This window comes from Ostrinia nubilalis, chromosome 8 (assembly GCF_963855985.1).
Source record: "Ostrinia nubilalis chromosome 8, ilOstNubi1.1, whole genome shotgun sequence".
Classification (NCBI taxonomy): Eukaryota; Metazoa; Arthropoda; class Insecta; order Lepidoptera; family Crambidae; genus Ostrinia; species Ostrinia nubilalis.
Genome location: NC_087095.1, coordinates 11884910 through 11907981, shown reverse-complemented (window position 1 = coordinate 11907981; position 23072 = coordinate 11884910). Strand labels below are relative to the sequence as shown.

Below are 23072 nucleotides of genomic sequence, written 5' to 3'. Positions count from 1 at the left end.
TCGCCGGTTATTATGAATAACTACCGCATGATTTGGTAAATGTGATTAATATGAGGTCATTTTTGTGTGTATAAAACTAAATAGGCGGCTTAGGGGTGGCCCAAGGGCCACCCCCGCCGCACCTTAACCTATTTTTCACTTTAAATCAAAACATTATGTTATAGGTATCATAAAAAAGTAATATTATGCAAGAAACATTCCAAACTCATTATGCCAAATTATATTAATATTTGATATCAAAACTTTCAAAAGTTTGGCTGTACACAAGCACGTACACAAGATGTTGTTCTCTTTTATGAAATTGGTTAGTACTAAGGTTGAATGATTAAATAATCACTGTTCAATGTGATTAATTTATCACATTTACCGCGACTGTCGGTAATTATTCATAATAACCGGCGATTATTCATAATTGTCAATTTATCACATTAACCGTAACATATACAACAAAATGTTAACAAATAACTACTAAACTAAACTATAACTAAATAAAAAAAAACCGGCCAAGTGCGAGTCGGACTCGCACACCGAGGGTTCCGCCGTACAAACGTAGGTTTACAATTTATGACGTATTAAATCAAATTACTTACTAGATATCGTTCAAACCAATTGCATGGTAATGCGTAATGCACATCATATATTTTTTTTAGTTTTAATATTATCTTATTTTGGGACTTACAGAGAGGGGACACATTTTAATACTTTGGAAGTGACTTGTGTGTGGTTAGAACAATCATAGTTATGGTAATTTCGTGAGAGTCAACATAGTTAATATTTTTTATTTTATAATATAACTAAAATAGTAGGCCAGTACCTTGTAAGTTCTTTTATTAAAATTATTTATTTACAACATTTTATAGTCATAATTCAGAAATCTGATTGAAAATAACTAATTATGTCTTAAATTTGAACCAAATCTGTAAATGGTGACTGAAAAAGGTGTGAATTGTAGTCATTTGTTTGATATGAATTTCAACTTTAATATCTCTACGCGTTCATGTGAAAAAGGGTAGGTAGTAAGTTTATAATTATTAAAAAAATATTTTATATCATGTAAGCAAAAATAATATTTTATGTAACTTCAAATTTATCATTTTCGCAATTTTTCCTTTATCTGTACTATATAACGTTGCTTCGTGCCGAATTTCAAGATTCTGAGTTCACGGGAAGTACCTTGTAGGTTTTGATTCCCTAGCGTGTGACGGAAATTCGTCTAAGGTGTCGGTATAAACTGCTGTATCTTTTGATCGCGTTAACTTAGGAGTTTAATTTTTTCACTGCTTAAAGGGACAATAGACCTAGGTATTTGGTATAAATTTCAATTTGATACCTTTATTCGTTCGTGAGAAATAAGGTAGTAAGTTTCATTTTATTAAAATATTTTTATTATATTATATAACTAAAAAAATGTGATTTTCGCAATTTTTCCTATATTTGCATTATATGACAATGCTTCATACCAAATTTCAAGATTTTGAGTTTACGGGAAGTATCCTGTAGGTTTTGATTCCTTTGCGAGTGTCGAAAATTTGTTGAAAATATCGACATAATCGGCTGTATCTTTTGATTGGCTTGGCTTAGAAGTTTGATATTTTCACAGCTTAAAGGGACAATAGACCTGAGTATTTCATGTGAATTTTAGCTTGATACGTCCACGCGTTCTTGAGATAAAGGGTCTTGACAGACAGACAGACGGACAACAAAGTGATCCTATAAGGGTTCCGTTTTTTTCCTTTTGAGGTACGGAACCCTAAAAAGAGTAAAAATTAAAATTATGTATATACAAGCTTTTTAAGTCGCTCCCTTGGGGGAAGGTGCCCAAAACGCTGGCCACATTGCCACGCTGGATGGCAAGGCTGATGCGTTGGCCAAGGTAAAGGCCAGCCTTTGTATCGTAAGATGTCTCAACTAAGCGCCCAGAGTTTCAACTCCAAACGGCTCAAATATGTAAGTCTCATTGAGATTTACATATTTGCGCCGCTTGAGGTCCTCTGCAGAAGCAGCAGCCGAACCCACCTTGACGCCGGTAGTAGGAAGATGGGAGGGCGCTAAAGTGTCAACGCAAGTGGCGTCCCACACTAAAGGCCTCCCCATGGGCAAAAATTAATTTACTGTGTATACAGGGTGGAAACGATAAGTGATCTCACTCGATTATTTCTTAACTATACAAGATATCAATAAACTAGTTACTGATCCTGGAAGTGCTTCATGAGCTCTATCAAACGGTATTAATAATAGGTTACAGAATAAACTGGATCTATACAACATTCTTCATACACATACCTAAAATGTATATTCGTACTTCATGTTCATTAATATTAAAGGCATATAAAATTAAATAAAAAAATTAAACGGTAAAAGATCGTTTAATCAAATTTCCCCAGTTTTATGGGAAAATCGGACTTTAGGTGGACCACCCACAAAAGCAGACAGCTGTCAAATGTCATTTGTTATCATTATCGTTTTTGCGAACGCATGCGCGGCTGTTATTGCGCGACAGTCCGTTGTGCGATAAAATTAACTTTATTTAGATTTAATTTAATTGTAATTTAGTGGAACTGAGAGAATCGGTCTTTGGAGTACCGCGTAGAATTAAAATGCCGGATATGAAATATATTTTGGTTACCGGTGGTGTTATAAGTGGGGTAGGGAAAGGTGTGATAGCAAGTTCTTTTGGCACGATTCTAAAAAGCTGTGGAATAGATGTAACATCAATAAAAATTGATCCATATATTAATATTGACGCTGGCACCTTCTCTCCGTACGAGCATGGTAAGTGGGTCGGCAATTGGTTCCAGCATCACACTTTGGTTAGGATTTGTTCCGCGTGGAACGTGCGTATGAACTGCACATTGTCTATTTTTATTCTCTAGGTGAAGTTTACGTTCTGGATGACGGAGGTGAAGTCGACCTTGATCTTGGCAATTACGAGCGGTTCCTCGACATCACCCTGCATAGAGACAACAACATAACTACAGGCAAAATATACCAACAGGTTATAGAAAGAGAGAGGCGCGGTGATTACCTGGGAAAAACTGTTCAGGGTATGTTTTTTATAGTACTTTTAAGTTGTATTGAGTTTTTCGTTAGCTGTTTTTCACTGTTCTATCCTTTATATTTCACTGCAATCAAAAAATTGGTAAACAATTATTATTTCAGACAGATAGCTACTATGACTCAGTAATAACACTAGTTTACAAAAAAAAAGATTTTCTTTTACCCAAAGATAATTTATATTGGATGTGTTTTCTACCAGCCCCCTTATTACAAAAATATATGTCTCATATTTTTATCACGTCTAGTTTTTGAGATATCCACATTAACCTAAGTAAGCTGTCTTGTTAGCCGTGTCGGAGTTTCTGCTTTATTTTAATTGCGTTTAAGTATTATTTTAACATTTTCACTTGTTTTAAAATATCACCAAGGCAGTGTAAATTAAGCCCAAATAACTTTTGCTATGTTTGTGGTCAAATTATATTGTCAAAAAAAAAGAAACCAATCACTAAGACCGTAAAACGGGCCTATTTCTATTACTTTCTAATCTCGGTAACAAACCTGATAAAAAATGGGTTCCTGGTGTAGTGTGCGAAAATTTGAGAAGTACATTATTGCACTAGGCTGCAGGAAAAAGAATTCGGCACCCCAATGTTATGTAGAGAACCAACAAATCACACTAATGACTGTTACTTCTGTCTCACTGAAACTACAGGTTTTAACAACAAAAACCAAGAACATACAATATCCTGATGTTGCATCAGTCACAAAACCTGTGCTGCAATCTGAAGGAGTTCTTTATCCGTCATTACCCGTAATTCCAGTAAGGGAAAGATGCTTGGTATTCATTTGAAGCAGTAGTGAAAAGTTTCCTGGGAAACTATAAATTTATCTGAGAATTATGCAGAAATTGTTTCCAAATTATTGAGGAATTACCAATGAATGGGTGTGAATAAGTCGTTAAAAATTCATTTTTTACATTCTCACCTCAATTTTTTTCCTGAGAACCTGGGAAGCGTGAGTGTTAAGCATGGCGAAAGTTTTCACCAGGATTTGAAGGTTTTTGAGGAAAGATACCAAGGAATTTGGGTTAAAAATATGTTAGCGGATTGCTGTTGGTCTATAATAAGGGAAACTGATACTAATTAGTATAAAAGTAGGAGTAACACGACTCATTTTTGGTTGTTTTTAGAGATAAATGTATAAAAATGATATAAATTAATATAATCAATATTCTCAAAATTTGACGTCCTAATTTTTTTCTAAGTTCAGTTTTTAAGTAAGGGTTAATAACTCTAACGATACATATCAGTTTCATCTCTGGGTAAAAAACCTTGTAAACTAGTGTAATCAGAATAATTATGTTGAAATGTACTTATTTTTAGAATTGGATCAGTACTTCTAGAGATAACCAACAAAGTACTTATCAAAATACTTAAAATGTATGAATACTCTGAATTCTGATTTGTTATTATTATTTTAGTTATTCCTCACATCACTGACGCAATCCAGGAATGGGTTCAAAGAGTGGCTCACATCCCGGTCACCAAAGACAATGCTCCTCCAAGAGTGTGCATAGTGGAGCTTGGAGGGACTATCGGAGACATCGAGAGCATGTCTTTTGTAGAAGCATTCAGGCAGTTCCAGTTCAGGGTGAAACGAGAAAACTTCTGCTGTGCCCACGTCTCATTAGTGCCAATGGTATGTAGGAATTTTTATTGAACTATAATTTTATTCCAATTAATTTACAATAATTCCACCAAAATTTGACAGAACCATTTACTTAATATACAATTTTAGGCTTTTACTTTGAAAAAATATTATTGTTGACTTTACAATGCTAAAGCAATGTTCATATTTATAATTGTTGGAAAATTTATGAATTGACTTGAACTTTATGTACCACAATTAGAACAATAAATGATTTATTTATTTATTTAACCTTAGCTAAGTATTTCTAAACACTAACATACAGGTAGGCACATTCTGTGTAGCAGCAGTTTTAACTTTCTTTGACCTGCATAAATATTTTACCCTTTGCAAATATTTTATTTCAAATGAAGGTAAACAATCTCTTTCAGCCCAAAGCAACAGGTGAACCTAAAACGAAACCAACACAATCCTCGGTTAGAGAGCTCAGGGGTCTTGGCTTATCACCGGACTTAATTTTGTGCCGATCTGAAAAACCAATCAACCACACAGTAAAGGAGAAAATATCGAATTTTTGCCATGTTGCTCCAGAGCAGGTAATTTTAAAGTTTTAAGTATAAACTATTGCATCATCCACATCATAACACTTCCTAGAAATTTGGTTATTATTTGATAATACCACATTCATAGGAACTCAGTGTTTATAATTCTGGGTAGCTACCTACAAAGTTATGTTATCATGCCTGTTTAAAAATTAATTAACAAAACAATGTCTTCATGAATTGATTGGCTGTTTGAATAGAACAATGAAATGCTTTGTTTTTAATTCCTTACCTGAGACTATCTTACTACGAATTTATACAATAGCTACCATACAATCTTACATAATTCTTACAAGTAATTTATAACTGGTTACTATGTCTAAATGTATACAATACCTAAATGATCAAAAGCTTATTCAGTTATTTGTAATCATTATGGAAGAACAATAGAAAATATGCATAAACAGTCTTACTGTAATTGTTTATTTTCATCTGTAATTCTGAGTAAAGATTCTTCAATTTTATGAAGACAATGGTATAATCTACTTTGGTACCTAAAAAAAGATGTTACAACATTCATGGACAGTAAAACAGTATGTTTGAACTAGTTTGTATTAGATACCTAGTTATAGATATCCAGTGATAGGAGGTTCAATGACTTTCTATAACTTTCACAACTTTCTATCTTGCAGGTTTTGTGTATTCATGATCTGAGCTCAGTGTATCATGTGCCACTTTTAATGGAGTCACAAGGACTGGTCCAGTACCTAAACGACAGACTTCAACTTAACATATCCATGCCACGGCCAGGAAGGTAAAAAATTACTCTAGAACTAGTTACAGTAAATTAATATCACATTAATTATGTGGAACACAGAACAGGATGTGTTGTTGGTGTATTATAAATATTGATTAATCTTAACATAACGATTTACTGGCCTAATTTTAAACCTAAAATTAATATTTGCTTATGATAAGGCGTTTTTTTAGTACCGACGAGTGTTTGCACTAATTGTTCGTTTTGATTCACCACAATCCACATTCAGGTACATGCAAAAATGGCGTAACCTCGCAAAACGCGTGGACAATCTCCGCAAAGAGGTGAACATAGCTTTAGTCGGGAAGTACACCAAACTCGAAGACAGCTATGCTAGCGTGACTAAGGCCCTACAGCACGCGTGTATCGCAGCCGGGTCTAAACTAAACCTCACCTATATTGAAGCAGTGAATCTTGAGAAGCAAACTAAGATTGACGATCCTGTTAGCTACCACAAGGCGTGGCAGGATCTGTGCAAAAGCGAGTAAGTAATAAATCTTGCAACTGGCTGTTATACCATTTCGTCTACTGTTATCAATATTCTGCTGTCAAGCTATAAGAGATGATTTAATTTAATGAAATTATAATTGATTGTTTATTCTTTCATTTCATCCTTTAGTGCTTCCCAAACACGTCGCGATGCCCTGAGTCGCAAAATAAATAGCAAATTCCCAAAGGGCTCACAGTAAAAAAAAGTTACAACTAATGATACAATAAAAGACCCATATTTATCGAACCTAATTAGGTCTCCACTTAGCACCATATTATTTCTTATTGTTACTGCAAAGAATTGGTAATGTTCATCTGTAATTTTCAGTGGCGTAATAGTGCCTGGTGGCTTCGGTCAACGAGGCATGGAGGGCAAAATAGAAGCTTGCCAGTGGTGCCGCGAGACACAGAAGCCGATGCTCGGAATATGCTTAGGGCTCCAAGCGGCCGTCATAGAGTTTGCAAGGAACGTCCTCGGACTGAAAGGTGCGAACTCCACCGAAGTGGACCCGAACTGTGAAGATAAACTGATCATTGACATGCCCGAACACCATCCCGGTAACCTTGGAGGAACTATGAGACTGGGGAAGAGGAAAACTTTCTTGGAACCGAGCGTTATTAGTAAGTTGGATATTTTCGTACATTTATAGTGGTAGCTTATTGCGTCGAAGAGACCATATGATTAAAAAAAGTCTTAAAATTAATTACTCTGAATATAACACAAATTACTAAGACTGAATTAACATTAATAGATTTAATTCATGTAAAATCTAGTTCAGGGTCGTATCTGTATCATTATAGTATGAAATCGGTCCATGATAAAATGTTATTAAACCATACTAGTTATTTAGATAATTTAAATAATGTGTCATTATACAACAGTACAGTAGCCCATTGGCTAAAACTGCATTTGGTAGTAGATTCGAATCCCATTATTAGAGCCAAAGTTAATCGGAGCCCTTTTTAAAAGACCTTTAGTAATTTGTAAATAACTTACTGTTAATGCATTAATTTCGTAATTATTCTTTTTAGTCTCGTATTTTACCCCCTTACTAATGAAAAGTTACACAGTTGTTGATCACTGTTTTTAAATGACATTTCCATACTAAACGTCACTTTAAAATAGTGTTCAACGAGCGTGTAAGTTTTATTAGTAAGAGGGTTAGTGTTTTACGCGTGCACGTTAGTTGGGAATATGAACGTTATTTTTATTACCATAATGCACATTTTTGCAGCTCGCCTGTACAACAGCGAGGTGATCGAGGAGCGCCACCGACACAGATATGAAGTGAACCCGGAGTATATCGACCGGCTGGAGGCCAGCGGACTCCGCTTCGTCGGAAAAGTAGGTTTTTGTTAAAAAAATATGCATAACAAGGTAGGTATTTGACCACAGAATAATAATATAATAAGTACTACGTACAGAAGGTTTACTTCGCGAAGGTATTAAAAAAATGGTGTAATTTAGCTTGTCTCAAGAGTCAAGCACCATTTTGTTGACAAACGTCAGTGATCGGTACTGCGCCGAAGCCATAGGGCTGACTTCGGTAAAATGATGTGTGACGTGAGGTGCCAAACTGCAGAAAATGGCGGAGGAAATACATGACTAACGGCCGAATACTGAAACACTACTCAAATCTGTCACTCAGCTGACGGGCTCCTAAAGGACAATGTTCGTTCTCCATACATTGTTCGCCGTTAGATCAACAGTGCCGAAAAAATACTTTCTAGGTTCTAAATGACACAAATCTTTATGTAAGAACAATTATTCCTGGCGGACCAATTCTATAAACTTATTGATAGCAATATTGTTATCATAACCTCTTACTTACTAGTATTGTATTATATTATTTTATGCACATCGATTTGGGAGATGTTCTGTATTGTAGTTGTCGCAGCCAAATTGTATTATAATATTGGACGGGTTTTGGAAATAGCTCGGCGTTCCACTTTTATGATTTACTTACTTACATTTTGCACGTAAATAAATAACATGAATCCTATGTTTACTTTCCACTCTTGACATTTAACACGTGACTTACCAAACTAACTATCTCCATGGTTACCGTCTTAGTCTATGCATGACTAGGGATTGAACAACTTTTAATTGAATATTATTAACAATTCTCGATAATTATTATCGATTGAAAAATATTCGGTATTTGAATCGAAAGATATATTCAATTTTATCAATATCAAAATGTTCTGAACATTGCCTGGAGCGCTCCCCCAATCCTGGGTTTTCCCTTTCCAAGCTGAGAGGACATCTTTTTGGTTCTATCGATACATTATAAAGGTACTTAATATTTGAAATGTATTACCAATTATTGTTATAAGCATTTTGAGCGAATAAAACTTTCAATTCTATTAGAACTTTAGACATTTCTCTCACTTTAAGCGGCATTGGATTTTTCATCGGATTTTGAAACTGTTACAGATATATTAAAGATGATCCCATATTGTTGTCATTGTCTATATCAGTGTTATGATCACAATTCTTTTTATTTTTTTCATAACCTTCGACCAGTTGGACACATTAGATAGCTTCTTGTAGTATCGTGCAATATATTTTTAACTTTTAATTAAAATCTAGTCATACTGTAGCAATATGGACGATTTATTTTATTTACAAGATCGGTATCTTATTGTCTATGATGACCGAAGTCAACATCACTATTACATGGATTCCTAACAATGAAGTACGGCATTGCCTTGTGCCTATTTTACATAGATTTTATCGACACCAATTATGGAACTTCATAGGATATGGAGCAGGCCACGCCCTAAAATGTCCGGATGTCGTCATAGTATTATGGAATACATATAAAAGACTTTTATTATTTCATTTTCTAATCCTCAAGTGTCCGTTACAATCTAATTAATATTTAAGAATTCAAAAAGTAAGAGATTAATTTTGATACTTTACTGCTGTGCCCAGGAATCTAAGGCGGTTTCTGACAATGTCCTTTAAGTATCCTTCAATTTTAAATGGTATTCTCAAACGCTACTCAACGGATTTGAAGCCGTGATCAGCTAAGCAGCTCTCAAATGTTTACATAATGGCAACATTTACCAAAAAAAGTATGTTTTCATTTACACAAATGATAACTTTACGTCTTTTATCCATTACACGCAGCATCGTTTGGTTATGTATTGTCTTTTATGGAAATATACTCAATCAACTTAACATAGAACAGTTTATTTTTAGTTTCTATTATATATAAATCTCGTTTTATCATATAAAAAAATTAATGCTTGCATTTTTATTTAATTAAAAAAATAATTTTAAAGGTGATACTTTTTATTGTTGAAATCTATTAAGTGGCGATCGTGGACCGAAACGTAACCACAATTGACATTTATCATTGTTGACTGACAGAGCATCAAATTGACAAATCAACAACTCTTGGAAATGCTGCTATGCGATGTCCCCTTAATCCTCAGAAATAGGCATGTTTATGTAAAGCGATTTCATAGCAGCTATTTTGGTTGTTACTTCGTGCACTATACGATGCACAGTTGGCTGTTAGATTTGGAAGATATCACCTAGTACACGTTCATAACTTCCCGTTGCGTAGAATAGTAGGGTTATAATAAGTATTTGGTCCACTGGTTGTATGGCATTTGGTGAGGGGTTTCAAAGAGCTTCCAAATTATGAATCCAGAAACAACACCGTTTCTTTAGGGACGCGGAACCTCGCTCGGAATTGCATGTCATTATAATAATATTTTTCAATAGCGTTCAGCCTTATTGCGTTCCTGCGATTAGATCTAGGTATTTCCTCGAGGCTCGAAAGAAATGATAACGATGACACACATTATTTACCACTATTTAGGTCGATTTAGGTATAAGAATAGGATTTAAGATACCGCGCAAGCACTCTCAAATTTAACAGCTGCTTAAGACGATTTGACAGTTGTTTGAGTAATGCTTAGCGTTGAATGGCGTTTCAGTATGCGAAAATTCATTTAAGTGGCGTTTGAGTGCAACTTAATTTGAGAGGTGCTTAAAAATTGAGAACTGCTCAGATATTGTTTTGAGTATGCGAAATGTAAGTTTAGGAGCTGCTTAACTATTTGAGAAGCCGTCAAATATTTAAATGGCGTTTCAGTATTCGGCCGTAAGCATGAATTATCATGAATAATATTAACCACTTATGCCTCTCAGTGTCTTCAGGCAACTTAAAAAAGTACATTCTGTGTTTTTATTATTATTTAGGCAGTTAAATACTGCACAGTATTTAGTACGCCATTTTCTTTATTTTTTACATCATACAAAAGAATACGCGTGCGTGAGTCAATGCTCGATCGATGTAAACTCGCGGAGATGAACAGGCCTGATTTGACTACAATAGCACTTGGTGTTAAGTGGAATGCAATCATAGCTGCCCTGTGAGTGCCTATCCACTCTCGCCTTGAAAAGGCCCGGATATAGTCTTCGGGAAAGACAGCAGTAGGCAGCGAATTCCAGTGAACGAATGAACACTTTATTTAGGGAAGCCAAACATTGTACTTCCCATCTATCAAAACTGCCGTCCGTAATGGCCGTCAGTTTATCAGCACGTTATCTTTGCAAAAACATCCGATTGAACAGTCAACCTTTTGGCACATTTTCTCTTTTTTTATTTAGTGCCAAATAAACCGTTTCTTTCTTTATTTTTCAAGTGTAGTTTCTGCGGCTTTCTTTCTTTCAAGGCTGTCGACGATAGACTGCCATGTGACGTCACACTTTTAGTCAATCTGGCTGGACCGTCTTCAGTTATATGACGCGTATTTCCAACGTTTCTAAGAAAATTGCACATTGCTTAGACAAATATAAATTCACTAGCTTTTGCCCGCGGTTTCCCCTGCGTGAAATTTAAGTGTCACAGATCGGCATAAATTATAGCCTTCATGTTAATCTGGGTTACAAACAATAATACTGTAAAGTTTCAACAAAATTCGTTCAGTAGTTTTTGCGTGAAAGAGTAACAAACATTCAGACATCCATACTTTCGCATTTATATTAGTAGGATATTGTTTCTAATGCCAACAAAATATTATTTTTTTACTCCAGGACGAGAGTCGTACGCGCATGGAGGTGGCGTCAGTGGAGTCGCACCCCTACTACGTGACAGTGCAGTTCCATCCCGAGTATCTGTCGCGCCCGCTCTCTCCTAGCCCCCCATTTTTAGGGTAAGTATAATATCTAAAGCCCGGTCTGTGACCACGTAGAATTTAGTCCAATGACCCCAAGCTACCCATCCTTATCGCTCGCGCGTAATTATATTGCTGTCGCGACTGCGACGGGCGCCTGCAGTAAGTGTGCGAGCGCGATAGCAACATAATTACGCGCGAGCGATAAGGATAGGTAGCTTGGGGTCATTGGACAAAATTCTACGTGCTCGCAGACCAGACTATAGACGCCTAGTAAAATAGGACTCCCTGTGATGTTGCAAGAGGCGACTAGACTAAGGTCCGGTTTCTACCTAAGCGGATAAGAGGGGAAATGTTTGAATAATCAATCAGATTTTGTTATTTCCATATCACGCCTCCGCACAGCTTCGGTTTTGAAAGCTACTCTCCGCTTTGGTGAAAACCGGACCTAATAAAGCACATAATATTGTGATAAAATAAAATAAAAAAAAGCCTTTTATTTCCTACAAATTAACTTTACAATGACTTTAGGTTTCTTAACTAAGTTTTATATTTAGATACTAATATTGTGATAAAAAAAAATATTAAACCGAATTTATTTTGTTTCAGACTTATCCTGGCTTCATTAGGCAAATTAAAGAGCTATCTATCTAAAGGATGCCGCTTCAGCCCTAGAAACCAATCAGACGTCAGCTCAGGTAAACAGCAAATATAAAAACTTATTTGATTATTTTTTCTACCGACATCACGTATTGCCCGCATTTTTGGGTCAATACGAATTTGATCGTCCGACATTTCTAGTGAACGTTAGGAAAATAATATTGCCTCTCTATAACACTTGTATCGTATTATTTCAGACGAAGAAGACGATCTATGCCTGAGCGACGAAAACGACAAGACAGTAGTTGAAAACGGAAAGGTGGTAAACGGATTCAACAAATTAGTTATAGAATAAGAGAAACTTTATCTTTAAGCATACTCTTTGTTTGACGTTAAGTTTAGTTGTATTGTTTTACCTTTGTGGTACTTTTTATTGTTTCCAGTGTTATTTCCCAGTGACATTTTGTGACTACTTTTTGATTCCCGCCTTAACGAATGTCGATTATCTGGTCTTTTCTCTCAAGTTATTAATTTGATGGTTGTTTTATTTCTTTAGTTGTTACCAGGCGTAGCATTAACACACCTAAACGTTATACATAGTTATTACATTTATTATTGTAATAGTGGTTAAGCAACATTGTGTAAAATTACTACTAACCAATTACTTTTTGAAAATTTTTACTTTGTGCTAGTTCGACGTTCGAAAAGGATGGCCTTTAGCATAACTATTGTATCCCTACTTAATTTTTCTACACATTAATTAGCTAGTCAATATCTATGCAGCATAATATAGGATTTACATAAGACAACTGTGTATAGAACTACATAATTATGGTGCCCCAAATAACAGGCAGTGTATCGTTCTTCACTTCACTGTACATTCTACTCGAACCGTAATTTAAATAGAAATTGATTGGAATTTAATTCAACAATCGTTGATTATGATGTTTAAATAGTGCAAGTGGTTTAATGAAACTATTTCACAATCCAATTTTAAATTGTAATCTTGTATGCTAGTATTCTTAAAGTGACTACTCGTTAAAATTATATTCTTCTACATTATATCTCTATAGATAATTGCTAGTAAATGTGTAGATCATAGTTAGCTAGAACTGTTTTGAAATTTTTCATGGTACTTTTTAATATTTAGGTACAACTTTTTTGAATTGCAAGAATGGTGTTTGATTTTCGTAATATTATCATCGGCAAAGTTTAATTCCAAATCTTGGGAACGTTTGCCTGTAGAAAAAAATATTCCAAGGTTCAGAATGCTGGTTTAGGCAGAACTTATGGAGTGTGGTTATTATTACTAATGTTTGAAAGAATAAAACAACATGCCTGTTCCCTTATTATTACATCGTTAAAGTTCTGTCTAGTTATACATAAAGAAGCAAATCTTGATCGAAATAGACAATACACTAATAGGAATATTCTGATGAATCTCTCACATTAAAATTTGTTCCATTTTTATATCACGTTGTGCTATGAGCGAGTAGGTATTTGATTATTTTCTAGGACCGAATATGATCAATAACTAACCAGTGATATTCATAAGCAAAATTGTATTGAAACCATTTCTAAAAATGTATAGAATCTAAGTCAGAGTTATATATTTTTATATTGCTTGTTTGATAACATAAATATTATCTACTTAATTAGTTGTTGGGAACAAAAGTGTTGTTAAAACGAAGTTACCGTTTTGTTTATTTAGCTAGAAAAAGTACTTTCTTGTTACATAAAGGTATTATTTTTATTACAATTAAATTCACAGTTAGTAGGTGCCACATGTTGACTTGGAAATGAAATGTTTGACAAATGTTGTGATGGTTGATGATGTATTAATTAATTCACATAATTAGTGATGTTTTGGCTGTTGTACTAATAAATTACTACGTGTATTTTATTCTAAAATGTATACGTAATATGATGTATCGTAAATTGTTGTAATAACCTTTTATGACACTATTACGTAAAGTGCCACAGAAATATGATATTAACTATATTTATTAAATGAAATATGTATGCTATATCTCTACATAAATATAAAAATAATATAATATCTTTATATTCATTGATATTATGTATTCATTCATACGCATTCCGCTATCATTGCAGTTTTACAAAATGAATAATGGTATTCTAATTTTCTAAGTAATGTTAAAATGTGAGATCCCATAAAAATAAATTGATATATCTAAAAATACGTGTTTAATTTGTAGTAATTCATGAAAACTGCTTGTGTACGTAATATTCCCTAGCTAGACATTGCGAGAATCACGAAGCAAAGCGATACGAAATTAAATCTGCACTCTGCAGTAGTTATTCTAAGTCAGACTTCGAAAGACATCGAGCTAAAGAATGTTAAATAAAATAATAAATCATCAAATATACAGTGTGTCCGGGCTTGTAGTGATCAAACTTGAAGGGCAAAATCTAGGGACAATTTTATCGATAAAAATACTTCAAATTTGGGGCCTGACCCATTTCTCGAAAAATTACATCGATTTAAGTTTTTAATTTTTAGTTTACACCTCTTCTTTAAAAAACAAGTGAAAGCGTGGGTAGCTTAACATTAATAGGCAAATATTTTATATCATGCGATAGCCAATAAAATTATCTAATAGTAGAAGAAGAAAACAGACACAAATTTCATACATTTTATGGGAGTAAGAATGGATTTAATTAGAAAAATACATTACTTTTTTCACTTCTTTTTCAGTTATTTTCCAACACAAGAAAAACCAGGTCGTTAAGGTATGTTTAATTTGCATTGTATTTTTAGTATTTGAGCTATTCTACAAAACGAATGTAAATTTAGTAGTCTACGTCTATTAGTTTTGACGTAATTATTGAACAAAGATACCCCTTCCCAGCGGTTTCCATAGTAATCGGAATAGGTTGTGTGATTCTTTCAGGCAGTGCATTTTCGCATGTCCCGTGCGCTATGGAAACCGCTGGGAAGGGGTATCTTTGTGCTATAATCTAAATATGATCTCGTGGTGAATAACTCAGTATAGCTGTTTTGCTTTAAGTGATACTTAAGTTTCAACTATATTATTAATTAAAAATGTTTTACATAGGTAAACTTATAGGGAGGAGGCCTATGCGGTCAGCAAAAGTTATTAAAGTTTCTGTTTTTTTTTTTTGGCAAAATCACAATTATTCAAGGCGAATGATTATGTAAAAAAAAAATACAGACCACACTGACATGAAGCTTCATGCACACTGACAGATGGAATTCGGTAGTCTATAATGTTGCTAGTGTAGTGAAGTTTTCCCACATTACTGCATTTTTTAAAGTTTTAACAAAAAGGTTTTAACTTTTTTTTGAACTCAATTAGAGGCGTTTTACCTACCAATAAAACGCTTATTAATTTACTTACCTTATTCGAAGCTTAATTAATTGAGACAGGCACGTCATTTCCCGCCTCATATTGCTATCTCTTTCTACCCTATAGAGCTATCTCTTTCTACCACTACCGCCTGGCAGGGGCGAGACCGACCATTGAAGGAAGGTCCGCCATTTCTAGAAATCATTGAGTCGCTATACTACCAGGCAGAACTTATTCATAAGCTTCGAATAAGGTAAGTAAATTAATAAGCGTTTTATTGGTAGGTAAAACGCCTCTATTAATTTGACTTGACCGTTATTCGAAGCTTAATTAATTGAGACTTGTTTGTTATCGCCTGGTGGTAGTGGAAGGACGCCCAATGTGACATTTTTATTAGGTATATTCGTAGGTACTTTCTAATTCATGAAAATACATTTTATATGTATAATAATGTATATTTAAAAATAAACAAAAGAGAAAAGTATCTTCTACAAAATTATAGGTACATAATAAAAACCATAAATCATAATTCTTAGATCTTGATTAAAAATAATACACATAATTTGTGATATTTTTCAATCTACAGCACTAAACAAAGCCGTCACTGATGGCGTGATTGATGCAGGCATAACTTCGCGTCGATAGAATTTACAAAAGGTATTTGTTGATCGCCAGTTACCTCTTGACAAAATATCTTCAATCGGGTAACTATCCAACCAATTCTTGGAGGCGACAGCAGAACGTATACTTCCCGGACTGGCAGTTATGCCTGCGTCCTTCAAAAGACTTTTGATCCACCCTGCTATTATTGCCCGCGATGCAGGCCTAGGGACACCTTTCGTGTTTACAAACAACTTACTGCATTTGGCGGAATCTCTATGGGATTTAAGCAAATCAATTGTCTGATTTATCCAAAACACTGGATTTAAATTAATACAAGCCGGATTATGAATCAATCTCCAACCTGATTGCCGGTAGTTAACAGAGTCAGTTTTAGACCCAAATGCTGGCCAGAAAACTACAGAGTCGTCTGAGAGAATATAGTGATTAGAATCAACACAAAGTAAGGTCAGATCATGAATTCTTCGTCCCGAGGTTAGCAGTAAAAGGGCAGCTGTATGTCGTTGTGTTTCAAAGGTATTATTTATATTGACTTTGTGCTTTTCCAAAAAGGACGCTAAAATATCTATATTCCAAACCGGTGGTTTATGACATATTGGTTTTTGTAATGCTATTGATTTTAAAACATGTTTAACCAAAACATGAGAACTTAGCACACCTGCACATTCAGCATTACAAAGAGTAGAGATTGCCGATTTATGTAGTAAGACAGTATTGTATGATAGTTTATGTACTAAAAATAAATCAGACAAGTATCTCGCCAAGTCACTCCCTGAAGGATTAGATGAATCTATTTTGTGCTCCTTAGCCCACACTAACCATTTTTTCCAAGCAGATTCATAAGTTTTCTTGGTCGAGGATCGCCATGATTTTTGAAGAAGGTCAATTTGTTGACTATTCCAACCTTTTAGATTTTTCGTCCACCCCCACATTTCCAGACCTCCAATAATAATAATAATAATAATAATAAATTTATTTTCGTAACTTAGTCTAATAATATACAGATAATGGTAGGAACTTCCCTTTAGGCAAGACATTGCCTGTGTTGGGAAGAACCGCTCCTCTTTACAATTATTCACTTAACTAGTAAACTAAGTTAATGTAAATCGATATAATATGCGCTACATGCGCTACGTTTGATGCAACAGTTAATTTATTTATTTCCATTATAAGTACCACGCTCGTGTGTGTGTGTGTGTGTGTGTGTGTGTGTGTGTTTTGTGTGTGTGTGTTTGTGTGTGTGTGTGTTTGTGTGTGTGTGTGATGCATAGCTAGACCTACTAATGTTATAAGTACTAAAGTTTGTGTGTATGGGTGTTTGGATGTTAACATATAATAATTATGTTTGTTACTCTTCCACGCAAAATCCACTGAACGGATTCAGTATTACTAGTATTTTATAAATATTTCAGTATTATCAATTCGATCTCGTTGTAGGTCCTTGGTTTGATCCATTCGATAAGTACTTCCTTACAGTTGTGTATATTTAGTGGGTATATATTAAGACATTTGTTTAGCCTATTATATATTGTAGCAGACTGCATGTGGTATTGCCGTCTAGCGAAGTCCGATTTTACGGCGGGAATTATGGCAACTTTATCCTTTCGCCTACCGGTCAGCAGACTGTCATCAAAGGGTAGGAGTTTGTGCATTTTAAGAACTATATTAGTTACGTAAAGTTTTCTAACCGATAGAAGGTCGGCCTCTACATAAAGATTATCAGTGGGGTATCTGTATGGTTTAAACAACATGACTTTTATAAGGGACCTTTGAGCCCGCTCCAGACTTAGGAAGATAGTTTTAGTGGCCGAACCCCATACTGATATGCAGTATACCAATACCGATTGGGCTAAGGCAATATATGTCTGGGTCAGTAATTCTTTGTTCGCGACATGACGCAGGTTTTTGAAAGTCCAGATTAGCCTTCTCACTCTTTTCACAGTCAGTTCTACATGTTGGTGCCAGGAAAGACGCTGATCGAGGAGGACTCCAAGGTATTTAACGTAAGAAACTTTATCTATTCCAGAACATGGGCAGTTAGTGACCGATGGATTGCCGCACTTGTGAATTTTTAAATTAAAATTTAGAGGAGGTTGGGATCTGATGTTTTTACTGAAACAAACATAGTGTGTCTTGGATGTGTTCAGAGTAAGAAGGCTTGCATCCAACCATGCTGCCACACTGGCCATCCCCATTTCCGCCAGTTTCCTCACTTCGGACCAAGATTTGCCGGAGAACAGAATTGCTGTGTCATCTGCGTAAGAAAACACAGAACCCTTAGGAATGTTTCTCTGACAGAGGTTATTTAGATATATCAGGAAAAGGGTTGGTCCCAGAACGCTCCCTTGTGGGACTCTGTATGTTACAGTGGCTTCCCGACTAATGTGGTTGCCCATTCGAACTCGCTGTTGTCGGTTAGATAGGTAATCCTTAACAGTTTAAGAGGCGTTCCTCTCACCCCCACCTCGTCCAGTCTGGTTAGCAGAATGGGTATCGAGACTGAGTCGAACGCCTTCTTTAGGTCAAGGAATACTACCAGACACCTGTCTCCAGAGTCCACTTTTTGTGTTATAAGAGTTGTAAGGGCCACTACGGCGTCTTCTGTTGATAACCCGCGTTGGAAGCCAAATTGGTTTTTTGCAATAATGTCATATTTCGATAAAAATTTGATTAGTCTCTTATTGATTAATTTTTCCAAAAGTTTAGACAGTGATGATAGAACAGAGATCGGTCGGTAGTTACACGGATCACTTTTGTCGCCATCTTTGTAAATAGGTATTATCAAGGCTTGCTTGAAAACGGTTGGGAAAATTCCTTGTGCGAAGCACAAGTTAGATAAGTGAGAAATAATTGGAGCAATTTCATTGTTAGCTATTTTTAGGAAGGCAGTTGGGATGTTATCCCATCCTGGGGAGCTGTTTAATTTCATAGACTTAATTACTTCGTGTACTTCGGCACAGTCAGTATCGTAAAAAACAAATGATGATACCTGTTTTTTGGTTGTGTTGTTGTGCACCGGGTGAGAGTCAGAAGTACCTGGGATTTTTTCTGCCAACTCTTTGCCAATGTTCGTAAAATAGGTGTTAGTTAAATCTACCGAGTCTTGAGGAGACGAGGTAGCGTGCAGTAGTTCTAGATTTTGGGCTTTAGGGGGCTTTCGTTGGGTTATTTCGTTTATGGTGTCCCAAAGCTTTTTCGGGTTTTTATGAGCTTTAAAAAGTTGGTCTCGGTCGTAATTCCTTTTTAGTTTCTTTAATAAGCAGTTACAGTAGTTACGGTACCTTTTGTATGTAATTCTCAAGATTTCGTTATGTGGGTCAAGTTTTAGGTTTTTTTGCATGTTGTTTCTGTTTCTGATGCAGCGTAGCATACCTTGGGTAATCCACGGTTTTAGAATTCTTTTATTCGCTGGGATATAAATGACAGTCGTATTCTCATTTAAGCTTTGTTGCAGTTTGTTTATCAATAGTTCGGTTATGATGTTAGGGTCATTATATTCGAGTAAGTCGGTTAGTCTGGTTGTTTTTAGATAGTCTAGTGCTCTGCTATAGTTAATTTTGGTTTTAGTTTTGCTATTTGTTGTTGACTTTTCTGGGCACGATATTTTTAGAAAAATCGCACTATGATCAGTGACAGTGGTATCCAGTACAGCAATAGTGGCATTTTTGTGTGTATGATCGAGTTTTATCATAATATGATCAAGGCAGCTTGAGCCTCTTGTCGGGATAGAGTGGCCTGGATAGAAACCCTGTGAGGCTAACATTTCTAGGTAAGTGTGTCTATTGCTGCGATCATAGGAGTGTTCGTCTTGCCTGTAGATGAGATTTATATTTATGTCTCCGGTTATGATGACATTTTTGGATCCTTTAATGAGTTCCAGATGAGAACATAAAGAATCAATAAATAGCTGAGCATTACGATTAGATGGTGAACGATAGATACCAAGAATGGTCAGCTGAGGCATAGAAATCTGCAAGCATGATGCATGTCTTAGGTATACTTCCGATACGTTTGCTGCGAGTGTGGATTTAGTATAGACGACTACTCCGTCGGATTGATTTTGGTGTTTGCAAGTTTGATGAGAATTATAACCTATAATCTGTGGGATATTTTTGTCAGGGTTTAATTTACATTCGCTTAGGAAATCCAATGTCATGTCGTGTACATTCGGAGGTGGAAGGCCTGTCGACACATCGATCAGGACTTCCTCTAGGTTCAGAAGCGTGAGTGGAGGGGCTATTGCTCGTGCTTTCACGTCTGCTCTCCAAAATACCCGATCCCAACGAGGTACTACTAACAGGTAAATTCCCTGACACTGATTGAGATGGTTTAGTACCCTGGGAATGAGGTAGGGTGGAGGAAAAATCCATGCCAGAGGATAGTTCCATGTCCGTGAGAATGCATCGTGGAACAATGCCTGATGATCGTTCAGATCCAGCGATGCATAATTGATCACAACATGTGCTCGATTGGATGCAAATAGATCGATTAAGGGGATCCCCCATTGAGAGAATACTTTCAGAGTGCCCTTGGGAAGAAGATGCCATTCTGGGGCTTGTCGCAGCCTCGACAGATGGTCGGCATGTCCATTGTAAATTCCGGGAATGTGATAAATTTTCACATGTATGCGATATTGGTCCAGAATTTGATAAATTTGATATGTCAGGTTTAACAGGGGGGGTGACTTGGTACCTCCCTCGTGTCGAAGATATGCAATTACGGTCTTGTTGTCGCACTGTATTAGTACCGTACTGTGACTCAGGTACTGAGAGTGATCTTGTAAGACTTAGGATTGCTAACATTTCCTTCTGGTTGCAGTGAAGGTCTTGTTCGTTTTTTGTCCAGAACCCTGTCAATGATAGGTGATCTAATCGAGCTCCCCATGCTATGTCCGACGCATCGGTAGTCAGGTAATGTGAAGGTGGTGGCATGTGAATAGGTGATGGCAGTTTGCAATTCCGTAGCCACCACTTTAGGTTTTCTCTGGCGTCCAGAGGAATGTAGTGTCGTGGTTTGGAGTTCTTCTTCAACATTTTGTTGAGTAGATTTAACAGAGCGCGATAGTTTAGGCGGCCTTGTGGCACAGTAAAACTGGCAAAATTGAGAAGTCCTACCAGACTTTGTAAATTCAAGAGATTTGTGCATATTTTTTCTAGCATCGCTGTCAACTTGGCTATCAGTGATGGAAGTTTCTCTTCGGGAAGCTGTTTCTGGTTTGTCCATGGGTTCCACATAATTCCCAAGTATGTCAGGGCCTTTGACGGCACTAGAACCGACTTGTCGTAGTTGACCATCCAACCTAATGACTCCAAGAGCTGTATGGTCAGGCGCACGTGATTTTGGAGTATATTCCTGTCCTGATTTGCGATCAGAAAATCGTCGAGGAATACAACTACCCGAATATTCATTTTCCTGAGAACCTGAGCAATCCAATTCGTTAAACTGGCGAACGTTTTTGGTGCTGTACTCAGGCCAAAGGGCAAACATGTCATTTCCAATAATTCGCCTTGATAAATCAGACGAAGGAACCTCCTGTGGCTGTGAGCGACTGACAGGTGGAAGTAGGCTTGTGATAGGTCTACTTTGCACAGCCAATCTGACTGCTGCAAAAAATCTGGTATACGGGTTACATTGATCAGTCGGAATTTTTCCGCTATTATGTAACGATTGAGGGCTTTCAAATTGAATATTGGACGGGGCGTACCATCGCTCTTGGGGACCAGAAAAATTGAGGACAGGAAACTCGGACCTGGTGCAGCACTTTTTAGGACTCCTTGGTCTTTCATTTGAGTTATTACAACAGACATTTCGTCTGAATGTGGCACGCTCAAGTGGTGTCTTAATACTTTTGGATGAACTAGCGGTGGTTTTCGATAAAATGGTATGCGATACCCTTTTAGAATCTTTAAAATGTAATTTGGTGCTTTTAATTGTTCCCATCTGTGAATGAAGTCCTTGAGACGGCCCGCCCGAAATTTGATCGAGTCAGAATTTTTTACGTTTATTATCTTTGTTATATTCGGACTGCGATGATTCTCGCTTTTGTCCAGATCTATTCTGTCCTTGACCTCTTGTGTTTCCTCGCGAGGAACGGCCACGAAAGGAATTTTGATTATTCGCAGTGGCGGAATGAGAATATCCTTGCGAAGGATAGTGTGCATTACATCCACCTTGCGGAGGTGGGTTATGGCAGTAGGTGGCATGTGCGAAGTGCGCACCGCTATAAGGGCCATGAGAACAACCTTGCGTAGGTGCTCGACGGGATGCAACCCCCTGCGAGGAGGTGCTTGGTTTGTTAGGCTCAGCCTGCGAGGTAGAGCTATTTTTTGCCTTCTTTATTGGCCAAAAACACTTTCGGACTCCCCCAGCCTTTTCGATGGCGCTTGTAAATTTTTCGGCATCAAATAAATTTGAGGCTGTCGGTGGAATCTTTTTCAAGCAGGTTTTGACTAATGGATCCTTCACATATTTCGTAACACAGTCCCTTCTCATTTGAATTACTTCAGCTCGATGGCCACAAACAAGCTGTAATAAATCTGATGACGTTTTAATAAAGTCACCTGTGGAAAAAAGGTCATTGATTTTTGCACTTAGTCCCTCATATGAGAGGTTATCAGAATCTTTAGTCCATAGCAATAAATCTCGTAAAGCTTTTTGCAATGATTCTCTCTGTTTAACAGCACACATCGTTAAAGCTGCAAATGCTTTGTCAGCGTGTAATAAATGACGCGGACATTCGTATATTTTCACCTCATCGTTTAAATCCAGATCAGTGTAACCTGGGCAATTATTATATAATTTCTGGGTTTCTAAGTACCTAATATCATTCCATTCAGTACTATCTAAATGCTGAAAATCATTTAGCAATTTTAGATGCTCAACAGAAGTTTT

The 23072-nt window shown here is 36.3% G+C and overlaps 1 protein-coding gene across 2 annotated transcripts; it reads left to right on the top strand.

Moving 5' to 3' along the window:
• The first annotated feature begins 2460 nt into the window (after positions 1–2460).
• Positions 2461–14429, top strand: LOC135073963 (CTP synthase). Of its 2 annotated transcripts, none has more exons than XM_063968234.1 (11): positions 2461–2772; positions 2874–3044; positions 4478–4695; positions 5076–5240; positions 5879–6000; positions 6233–6487; positions 6821–7113; positions 7728–7837; positions 11549–11667; positions 12238–12326; positions 12486–14429. In XM_063968234.1, the coding sequence occupies exons 1-11, from the start codon at positions 2598–2600 to the stop codon at positions 12581–12583; spliced, it is 1815 nt and encodes a 604-aa protein (XP_063824304.1). In that variant the 5' UTR covers positions 2461–2597; the 3' UTR covers positions 12584–14429. The 2 variants fall into 2 exon arrangements, with proteins under 2 accessions (XP_063824304.1, XP_063824302.1); XM_063968232.1 differs by having other exon boundaries at positions 5058–5240.
• The last annotated feature ends 8643 nt before the right edge of the window (positions 14430–23072 follow it).